This window comes from Mesoplodon densirostris, chromosome 4, assembly GCF_025265405.1.
Source record: "Mesoplodon densirostris isolate mMesDen1 chromosome 4, mMesDen1 primary haplotype, whole genome shotgun sequence".
Lineage (NCBI taxonomy): Eukaryota > Metazoa > Chordata > Mammalia > Artiodactyla > Ziphiidae > Mesoplodon > Mesoplodon densirostris.
The window spans coordinates 89,588,266-89,600,463 of NC_082664.1; the positions used below are offsets into that span (position 1 = coordinate 89,588,266).

General features: G+C 37.8%; 1 protein-coding gene across 1 annotated transcript in view; it reads right to left on the bottom strand.

The window, feature by feature from the left end:
- The window catches only part of SPG11 (SPG11 vesicle trafficking associated, spatacsin), a 75,586-nt gene that overhangs the window by 19,371 nt on the left and 44,017 nt on the right, over positions 1–12,198 (bottom strand). Inside the window, exon 27 of the mRNA XM_060096764.1 lies at positions 11,852–11,959. Within this exon, the coding sequence (XP_059952747.1) occupies positions 11,852–11,959 (108 nt within the window). The remainder of the gene's footprint in view (positions 1–11,851; positions 11,960–12,198) is intronic.

The following is a 12,198-nucleotide window of genomic DNA, read 5'->3' on the forward strand; positions in this document are numbered from 1 at the left end:
CCCTGCATTGGCAGGTGGATTCCTAACCACTGCACCACCAGGGAAGCCTCCAGAGCATTAGTTCTTAGTCTTTATTTACTTGTTTCCCTACCTCTACTGCTCTAAGAAGAGGGTCTATGGCAGACAGATGATGGAACTGGTTAAAGTAAAAAATATACGGAAGTAAAGAGCTCAGGTAACGTTGGAGCAGCTGCAGTGCCCCTTGGTTGGGGGCTGGAGCAGGGGCAGACAAGCAAGAATAAGAAGAGACCTGGAAGGACCTAAATGTAAAATGCAAAACTATAAAACTCCTAGGAGATAACATGGGGGGAAACTTAGGTGACCTTGGGTATGGTGATGCCTTTTTTAGATAAAATACCAAAGAAAGAATTCATGAAGGAAATAACTGATAAGCTGGACTTCATTAAAATTAAAAACTGCCATACAAAAGACAATGTCAAGAGAATCAGATGACAAGCCACAGACTGGGAGAAAATATTTGCAAAATATACATCTGATAAAGGACTGTTATCCAAAATATACAAAGAACTCTTAAAACTAAACAATAAGAAGACAAACAGCACTATTAAAAAATTAGGCCAAAGAACTTAATAGATACCTGACCAAAGAACATACACAGATGGCAAATAAGCTTATGAGAAAAAGGTCCATACCATATGTCATCAGGGAAATGCAAATGAAGACAATGACATATCACAACATACCTATTAGAATGGCCAAAATCTGGAATCCTGACAACACCAAAGGTTAGCAAGGATATGGAGACACAGGAACTCTCATTCATTGCTGGTGGGAATGCAAAACAGTACAGCCATTTTGGCAGACAGTTTGGTGGTCTCCTCCAAAACTAACATACTCTCACCATATGACTGAGTACTCCTTGGTATTGATATTTACCCAAATGAGTTGAAAACTTACCTTCCACAGAAAAACCTGCACACAGATGTTTAGAGCAGCTTTATTCATAATTGCCAAAACTTGGAAGCAACCAAGATGTCCTGCAGTAGGTGAATGGATAAACAGACTGGTATATCCAGACAATGTAGTATTATTCAGCACTAAAAAAAAAAGAGCTATCAAGCCATGAAAAAGACATGAAAGAAACTTAAATGCAGGGTGTGGAGTCAAGATGGTGGAGTAGGAGGATGTAGAGTTCATGTCTCCTCATATCTCGGGCACCAACCAGGCGCTGGTGAGGGACCTTGGACACCTAGGGGATGGGAGGAATCCCTGTGTGACCAGGGTCTTGGTTCCCAGGCCAGGGGTCAGGCCTGAGCTCCTGTGGTGGGAGTGCTGAGTCCAAACCACTGGACTAACAGAGAACCTCAGACCACAGGGAATATTAATCGGTGTGAGCTCTCCCATTGGTCCTCATCTCAGCACCAAGACCTGGCTCCACCCAACTGCCTGCAAACTCCAGTGCTGGACACCTCAGGCCAAACAACCAGCAAGACAGGAACATGGCCCCACCCATCAAAAAAAATGCGATGACAAAAAAATATGGTACAGACGAAGAAGCAAGGCAAAAACCTGTAAGATCAAATAAATGAAAAGGAAATCGGCAACCTACCTGAAAAAGAATTCAGAGTACTGACAGTAAAGATGATCCAAAATCTCGTAAATAGAATGGAGGCACAGATCGAAAAAATACAAGAAATGTTTAACAAGGACCTAGAAGAACTAAAGAACAAACAGTGATGAACAACACAATAATTGAAATGAAAAATACACTAGAAGGAATCAATAACAGAACAACTGAAGGAGAAGAAGAAATAAGTGAGCTGGAAGACAGAATAGTAGAAATAACAGCCAAGGAGCAGAATAAAGAAAAAAGAATGAAAAGAAATAAGGACAGTCTCAGAGACCTCTGGGACAACATTAAATGCACCAACATTTGAATTATAGGGGTCCCAGAAGAAGAAGAGAAAGAGAAAGGGTCTGAGAAAATATTTGAAGAGATTATAGTCAAAAAATCCCCTAACATGGGAAAGGAAATAGTAAATCAAGTCCAGGAAGCACAGAGAGTCCCATACAGGATAAATCCAAGGAGAAACATGCTGAGACACACATTAATCAAACTAATAAAAATTAAATTCAAAGAAAAAATATTAAAAGCAACAAGGGAAAAGCAACAAATAACCTACAAGGGAATACCCATAAGGTTATCAGCTAATTTTTCAGCAGAAACTCTGCAGGCCAGAAGGGAGTGGCAGGATATTTAAAGTGATGAAAGGGAAAAACCTATAACCAAGATTACTCTACCCAGCAAGGATCTCATTCAGATTCAACAGAGAAATCAAAAGCTTTACAGACAAGCAAAAGCTAAGAGAATTCAGCTCCACCAAACCACCTTTACAACAAATGCTAAAGGAACTTCTCTAGGTGGGAAACACAAGAGAAAAAAGATCCACAAAAACAAACCCAAAACAATTAAGAAAACAGTAACAGGAACATACATATTGATAATTACCTTGAATGTAAATGGATTAAATGCTCCAACCAAAAGACACAAACTGGCTGAATGGATACTAACACAAGACCCATATATATGCTGTCTACAAGAGACCACTTCAGACCTAGAGACCCATACAGACTGAATGTGAGGGGATGGAAAAAGATATTCCATGCAAATGGAAATCAAAAGAAAGCTGGAGTAGCAATGCTCATATCAGATAAAATAGACTTTAAAGACTGTTACAAGAGACAAGGAAGGTCACTACATAATGATCAAGGGATCAGTCCAAGAAGAAGATACAACAATTATAAATAGTTATGCACCCAACATAGGAGCACCTCAATACATAAAGCAAATGCTAACAACCATAAAAGGGGAAATCCACAGTAACACAATAATAGTGGGGGACTTTAACATTCCACATACACCAATGGACAGATCATCCAGGTAGAAAATAAATAAGGAAACACAGCTTTAAATGACACAGTAGACCAGACAGACTTAATTGATATTTATAGGACATTCCACTAGAAAGTGGCAGAATACACTTTCTTCTCAAGAGCACATGGAACATTTTCTAGGATAGAGCACATCTTGGGTCACAAATCAAGCCTCAGTAAATTTAAGAAAGCTGAAATCATATCAAGCATCTTTTTCAACCACAACACTATGAGATTACAAATCAATTACAGGCAGGACTTCCCTGGTGGTCCAGCGGTTAATAATGTGTCTTCCAATGCAGAGGACGCAAGTTCGAGCCCTGGTCAGGGAACTAAGATCCCATATGCCACAGGGCAACTAAGCCAGTGCACCACAACTACTAAGCCCGTGTACTCTAGAGCCCCTGTGCCACAACTAGAGTCCCCACATGTCACAACTACTGAGCCCATGTGCTCTGGATCCTGCACACCACAACTAGAGAGCCTGTGTGCTCTGGAGCCGGCACAACACAACTAGAGAGCCCGTGCACCACAACTACTGGGCCTGCGTGCTCTGGAGCCCATGTGCCACAACTAGAGAGCCTGCACGCCACAACTAGAGAGCCCACACACTGCAATAAAGAGCCCGCACGTTGCACCTAAGACCTGACGCAGCCAAATAAATAAATAAATAAATAAATAAATAAAATAAATAAATATTTTTAAAAAAGAAATAAATTACAGGAAAAAAACTATAAAAAACACAAACACACAAACACATGGAGGCTAAACAATACACTACTAAATAACCAAGAGATCACTGAAGAAATCAAAGAGGAAATAAAAAAATACATAGAAACAAATGACAATGAAAACAGAACAACCCAAAACCTATGGGACGCAGCAAAAGCAGTTCTAAAAGGGAAGTTTATAGCAATTCAATCTCACCTCAAGAAACACGAAAAATCTCAAATAAACAATTTAACCTTACACCTAAAGCAACTGCAGAAAGAAGAACAAAAAAACCCCTAGAGTTAGTAGAAGGAAAGAAATCATAAAGATCAGAGCAGAAATAAATGCAACAGAAACAAAGAAAACAATAGCAAAGATCAATAAAACTAAAAGTTGGTTCTTTGAGAAAATAAACAAAATTGATAAACCTTAAGCCAGACTCATCAAGAAAAAAAGGGAGGGACTTCCCTGGTGGTGCAGTGGTTAAGACTCCACGTTCCCAATGCCGGGGGCCCAGCTTCGATCCCTGGTCAGGGAACTAGATCCCACATGCATGCTGCAACCAAAAGTTTGCATGCCACAACTAAGGAGCCGGCGACCTGCAACTAAGGAGCCCATGAGCTGCAACAAAGGAGCCCATGTGCTGCAACCATGGAGCTGGTGAGCCATAACTAAGGAGCCCTCAAGCAGCAACTAAGGAGCCCACATGCTGCAACTAAGGAGCCCATCAGCTGCAACTAAGACCCAGTGCAACCAAATAAATAAATATTTTTAAAAAGGGAGAGGATTCAAATCAGTAAAATTAGAAATGAAAAAAGGAGAAATTACAACTGACACGGCAGAAGTACAAAGGATCCTAAGAGACTACTTACTACAAACAACTATATGCCAATAAAATGGACAACCTGGAAGAAATGGACAAATTCTTAGAAAGGTATAACCTTCCAAGACTGAACCAGGAAGAAATAGAAAATATGAACAGACCAATCACAAGTAATGAAATTGAAACTGTGATTTAAACTCTTCCAACAAACAAAAGTCCAGGACCAGATGGCTTCACAAGTGAATTCTATCAAACATTTAGAGAAGAGCTAACACCCATCCTTCTCAAACTCTTCCAAAAATTTGCGGAGGAAGGAACACTCCCAAACTCATTCTATGAGACCACCATCACCCTGATACCAAAACCAGACAAAGATACCACAAAAAAAGAAAATTACAGACCAATATCACTGATGAATATAGATGCAAAAATCCTCAACAAAATACTAGCAAACAGAATCCAACAACACATTAAAAGGATCATACACCATGATCAAGTGGGATTTATCCCAGGGATGCAAGGATTCTTTAATATACGTAAATCAATCAATGTGATAAACCATACTAACAAATTGAAGAATTAAAAACCATATGATCAACTCAATAGATGCAGAAAAAGCTTTTGACAAAATTCAACACCCATTTATGATAAAAACTCTCCAGAAAGTGGGCATAGAGGGAACCTACCTTAACATAATAAAGGCCATATACGACAAACCCACAGTGAACATCATTCTCAATGGTGAAAAACTGAAAGCATTTTCTCTAAGATCAGGAACAACATAAGGATGTCCACTCTCACCACTATTATACAACATAGTTTTGGAAGTCCTAGCCACAGCAATCAGAGAAGAAAAAGAAATAAAAGGAATACAAATTGGAAAAGAAGTAAAACTGTCACTGTTTGCAGATGACATGATACTATACATAGAGAATCCTAAAGATGCCACCAGAAAACTACTAGAGCTAATCAATGAATTTGGTAAAGTTTCAGGATACAAAATTAATGCATGGAAATCTCTTGCATTCCTGTATGCTAATGATGAAAAAAATCTGAAAGAGAAATTAAGGAAACACTCCCATTTACCACTGCAACAAAAAGAATAAAATACCTAGGAATAAAGCTACCTAGGGAGACAAAAGACCTGTCTGCAGAAAACTATAAGACACTGATGAAAGAAATTAAAGATGATACCAACAGATAGAGAGATATACCATGTTCTTGGATTGGAAGAATCAATATTGTGAAAATGACTATACTACCCAAAGCAATCTACAGATTCAATGCAATCCCTATCAAATTACCAATGGCTTTTTTTATGGAACTAGAACAAAAAATCTTAAAATTTGTATGGAGACACAAAAGACCCCGAATAGCCAAAGTGGTCTTGAGGGAAAAAAACGGAGCTGGAGAAGTCAGGCTCCCTGACTTCAGACTATACTACAAAACTACAGTAATCAAGACACTATGATACTGGCACAAAAACAGAAATATAGATCAATGGTACAGGACAGAAAGCCCAGAGATTAACCCACGTACCTCTGGTCACCTAATCTATGACAAAGGAGGCAAGAATATACAGTGGAGAAATGACAGTTTCTTCAATAAGTGGTGCTGGGAAAACTGGACAGCTACATGTAAAAGAATGAAATTAGAACACTACCTAACACCATACACAAAAATAAACTCAAAATGGATTAAAGGCCTAAATGTAATACTGGACATTATAAAACTCTTAGAGGATAACATAGGAAAAACACTTTTCGGCATAAATCACAGCAAGATCTTTTTTGACTCACCTCCTAGAGAAATGGAAATAAAAACAAAAATAAACAAATGGGACCTAATGAAACTTAAAAGCTTCTGCACAACAAAGGAAACCATAAACAAGATGAAAAGACAACCCTCAAAATGAGAGAAAATATTTGCAAATGAAGCAACTGACAAAGGATTAATCTCCAAAATATACAAACAGCTCATGCAGCTCAATATCAAAACAACAAACCCAATCAAAAAATGGGCAGAAGACCTAAACAGACATTTCTTCAAAGAACACATATAGATGGTCAAGAGGCACATGAAAAGATGCTCAACATCACTAATTATTAGAGAAATGCAAATCAAAACTACAATGAGGTATCACCTCCCAATCAGAATGGCCATCATCAAAAAATCTACAAACAATAAATGTTGGAGATGGTGTGGAGAAAAGGGAACCCTCCTGCACTGCTGGTGGGAATGTAAATTGATACAGCCACTATGGAGAACAGTATGGAGTTTCCTTAAAAAACTGAAATTAGAACTATTGCTTTTTAGCAATAAAGTGTTCTTAAATTAAGGTATGTATATATATATATTTTTAGACATAATACTATTGCACCCTTAACAGACTACAGTGTAGTGTAAACATAACTTTTACATGCACTGGGAAACCAAAAAATCCATGTGACTCACTTTATTGCGATATTCACTTTAGTGCAGTTGTCTGGAACTGAACCTGCAATATCTCAAAGGTATGCCGGTACTCTGCTTACAATAATGGACAGAATAACCTGACAGGAGACAAGTAAGGAAATAGAGGACTTCACACAATAAACCAACTAGATCTAACAGACATACACAGAACACTCTACCCAACAACAATAAAAACACATTCTTCTCGAGTTCACATGGCGTATTTTCCAGGAGAGAACATATGCTAACTGCAATTAAATCTCACACATTTTAAAAGACAGATAACATATTAAGTATCTTCTCTGACTACAATGGGATGATGTTAGAAGTCAATAACAAAAGGAAAACTGGAAAACTGACAAAATTGTGGAAATTAAACAACACATTTTTAAAGAAAGAAGACTCAAATTACTAAATCAGAAATCAAAGTGGGGACATTACTACCTATTCTACAGAAATAAAAAGGATTATAAGAGAGTACTATGAACAACTGTATGCCAAAAAGTTGGATGACCTAGATGAAATGGACAGATCCCTTGAAACACAAAACCTACCAAGACTAAATCACAAAGAAATAGATAATCTGAATAGACCAAATCTCCTAGTAAGGAGATTTAATCAGTAGTCAAAAATCTCCCAACCAAAAAAGCAAAACAAAACCAAAACCAATTCCTAACAAAGAAAAGCCATGGACCTGATGAAATCTACCAAAATTTAAAGAACTAATACCAATCTTTCTCAAACTTTTCCAAAAAACTGGAGAGGAGAGAACACTTCCCTACTTATTCTATGAAACCAGCATAATCTTGATACCAAAGACAGATAAAGACACTACAAGAAAACTACAGACCAATATCCCTTATGAACACTGATGCAAAAATCCTCAACACAAGACTGGCAATCTGAATTCAGCAGCATATTAAAAGGATTATATACCATAATCAAATGGGATTTATTCCTGGAATGCAAGAATGGTTCAACATACAAAATTCAATGTATACGTCACAGTTTTCTTCAACAGAATGAAGAAAAAAAAACCACATGATCATCTTAATTGATGCAGAAAAAGTATGTGACAAAATTAAACACCACCGCATGATAAAAAACTCACTCAACAAACTAGGAATAGAAGGAAACTACCTCCACATAATAAAAGCCTTATGTGAAAAACCCACAACAAACATCATACTCAATGGTGCAAGACTGAGAGCATTCCTCTAAGATCAGGAACAAGGCAAAGATGCCTGCTTTCACCACTTCTATTCAACACAGTTCTTTAAGTTCTAGCCAGAGTGTTTAGGTAAGAAAAAGAAATAAAATGCATCCAAGTTGGAAAGGAAGAAATAAAATGATCTCTGTTTGCAGATATGATCTTATATAGAAAACCCTAAAGATTCCAACATAAAACTTAAGGGTAAATGAATTGAGCAAAGTAGCAGTATACAAAGTCAACACACAAAAATCAGTTGCATTTCTATACACAAACAATGAGCAATCTGAAAAGGAAATTATAAAATGTTTCCATTTCCAATAGCATCAAAAAGAATAGGACTTCCCTGGAAGTACAGCGTTTAAGACTCTGTGCTTCCACTGCAGGGGATGGGGGTTCAATCCCTGGTCAGGGAGCTAGGATGCCACATGCCACATGGTGCAGGCCAAAAAAAAAAAAAAAAAAAAAAAAAAAGAATAAAGTACTTAGGAATTAACCAATGAAGTAAAAGACTTGTACAATGAAAACTACAAAACACCGCTGAAAGAAACTAAAGACATAAGTAAATGGAAACACATTCCATGTTTATGAATAGGAAGTCTTACTATAGTTAAAATCTCATTACTATCCCCAAAATCTACAGATTCAGTGCAATTCCTATCAAAATCCCCATGACATTTTGTTTTTACAGAAAATTCTAAAATCATATGGAATCTCAAGGGACCCCAAATAGCCAAAACAATCTTGAAAAAAACTAAAAAAACTAGAGGACTCACTCTTCCTTATTTCAAAACTTACTACAAAGCTACTACAGTAATCAAAATAGCCAATGAAGACAGACATATAGACCAATGGCTAAGAAAAGAAAGCCCAGAAATAAACCCTCATATACATGGTCAAATGATATTTGACAAGGGTGACAAGACCATTCAATAAGGAAACAACAGTCTTTTCAACAAATGGTGCTGGGAAAACTGAATATCCACATGCAAAAAAATGAAGTTGGACCCTTACCTAACAACCTACACAAAAATTAACTCAAAATGGACCAAGGACCTAAATATGTAAGACCTAAAACAATATAACTCTTAGAAGAAAACATAGGACAAGAGCTTCACAACACTGGATTTGGCAATGATTTCTTGGCTAGGATACCACAGGCACAGGTAGCAAAAAAAAAAAAAAATGCAAATTGGACTTCATGAAAATTTAAACAATTTTGTGCATCAAAGGACACCATCAACAGAGTAAAAAGGCAACCCACAGAATGGGAGAAAATATTTACAAATCATATGTATGACATGGGATTAATATCCAGAATATATAGAGAATTCCTAAAATTCAACAACAAAAAAACAAGCAACTCAATTCAAAAATGGGCAAAGGACTTGAATAGACATTTCTCCAAAGAAGATATACAAATGGCCAATAAGCACATGAAAAGATGCTCAACATCACTAATCATTAGGGAAATGCAAATCAAAAATACAATTAGATACCATCTCACACCCATTAGGATGACTACTATCAAAAATACAGAAAACAGGGCTTCCCTGGTGGCGCAGTGGTTGAGAGTCCGCCTGCCGATGCAGGGGACACGGGTTCGTGCCCCAGTCCAGGAAGATCCCACATGCCATGGAGCGGCTGGGCCCGTGAGCCATGGCCGCTGAGCCTGCGCCTCTGGAGTCTGTGCTCCGCAATGCGAGAGGCCACAACAGTGAGAGGCCCGCGTACCTCAAAAAAAAAAAAAAAAAAAAATACAGAAAACAAGTGTTGAAGAGGATGTGGAAAACTGGAAGCCTGGGTACTGTTAGTGGGAATAGTATAGCTGCTAAGGAAAACAGTATGGCAGTTCCTCAAAATATCAGAAATAGAATTACCATGTCATCCAGCAATTTCACTTCTAGGTAGATACCCAAACAAACTGAAAGCAAGGTCTATATATATTCGTACACAATGTTCATAGCAGTATTATTTGCAAAAACTAAAAAATAGAAGCAACCCAAATGTCCATTGATGGATGAATGGATAGGCAAAATGTGATATATAAATACAATGGAATATTATTCAGCACTAAAAAGGGAGGAAATTCTGACACATGTTACAACATGGACGAATCTTGAGGACATTATGTTAAGTGAAATAAACCAGTCACAAGAAGAAAAATACGTATGATTCCACTTCTGTGAGGTATTTAGTCAAAATCATAAAGACAGAAAGTAGAACGGTGATTGACAGGGGCTAGTGGGAGGGGAGAGTGGAGAATTATTGTTTAATGGCTATAGAATTTCAGCTTTACAAGATGAAAAGAGAGTTATGGGGGAAAAAAAAGAAAAGAGAGCTATGGGGATGGATGGTGCTGCTGATGGTTGCACAACAATGTGAATGTAGTTAATACCACTGAACTATGTACTTAAAAATGGTTAAGATGGTATAGGGCTTCCCTGGTGGTGCAGTGATTAAGAATCTGCCTGCCAATGCAAGGGAAAACGGGTTTGAGCCCTGGCCCAGGAAGATCCCACATGCTGCTGAGCAACTAAGCCCGTGTGCCACAACTACTGAGCCTGCGCTCTAGAGCCCACGAGCCACAACTACTGAGCCCACATGCCACAACTTCTGAAGCCCACGAGCCTACAGCCCGTGCTCTGCAACAAGAGAAGCCACCGCAATGAGAAGCCTGTGCACCGCAAGGAAGAGTAGCCCCCACTCGCCGCACCTAGAGAAAGCCCGTGTGCAGCAACGAAGACCCAATGCAGCCAAAATTAAATAAATAAAATAAATTAAAATTTAAAAAGACGCCTGTTTCTTTAAGAAAATAAAAAGGTTAAGATGGTAAATGTTATATGTATTTTATCACAATTTTTTAAAATAATTTAAAAAAAGAAGATACTGTATGGCTCTACCATGGAGAGTGACAGATGAAGGAAATGAATGTCCCTATTTTCTGTGATTTAGGAACTTCAGGCATATTTGAATAACTGATTCAGTATTTTCAAACAATAAAACTTTAAAAGCTTCATTACAGTTAAGATGAATGTGATTGAGAGGAAAATCATATACACAGGTTCCACTGTGATGTATTTGTTGGGTAAAATCAGTATATGGTTTTGTCTCATTTATCATAAAGCTTTTTTGGGATAGAGAGGGCAAAAGTGCTGAAACCCCAAGCAGGACTAAGGCATATTTTCCTTTTTTACAGCTTCCTCTTTCTTCCATAGGGCTAATTAGCTCCACATGTAAATAGGTCTGAAACAAGCATCAGAATAGGTAAAGCCTGAAATTGACCATAAGGCTCAGAATCATTTGGACAGAAGCCATAAGGAGTGTTGATGAAAAAAACTATTATTTTTTGTCACAGTGAATAAAGCAGTATTAAACACCCTTCACTCTCAATGCTCTTGGAGTTATTTGGATTGGCAAAACATGGCCCATGTACCACCACACTCCTCTGTAGCATCCACAGTGGATACCATTATTCCCTTTCCCACTGAGCTTGGCTGCAGCATCAGGATACTGATCAGAGTTCATTAGCACATTGGATGAAACCTCTCTGTCATCCATGGCAACTGATGTGCTGTAAGCAAGGTCCCTGCAACTCCTGTCCTGCCTCTCCATCTCTGGAACAATACAAATGATTCAGTTTGCATTATGCCAGGTAACAGCTATTCAACTGCTGCCGCATCCTGACTACGAGCAGACAAGAGGCCACTTTAGCCAATTTCAGATCAGTGAGAAAGAGCACTATAATTCCAACTTACAGTTTCAAGGCTCTTCTGGAACTCCAGAAGTTTAGCTTTGGCGTCCTCATAATTCTTGAAGAACATACACAGTTCATACATCTCCATCATAAAGAGTAATGGGGACTCCTTTGAAGAAGAGTTTGAATGAAGTTAAAAATCCTGAAACTTAATCAATACTATATTCTCAATGAGTAATGCCAATATAAGAGAGGTTAAAGTAAAAAACAAAACTATTAATAACAGCTTTGTAGTAGAATGAAATCATATATATTAAAAAGAAAGGAAATTAAATTTATATTTCCTTTTGGAAAAAAGATACTCAGGCCAGGTACACCTACTCAACAGTCCATATTCCAGTCTATACT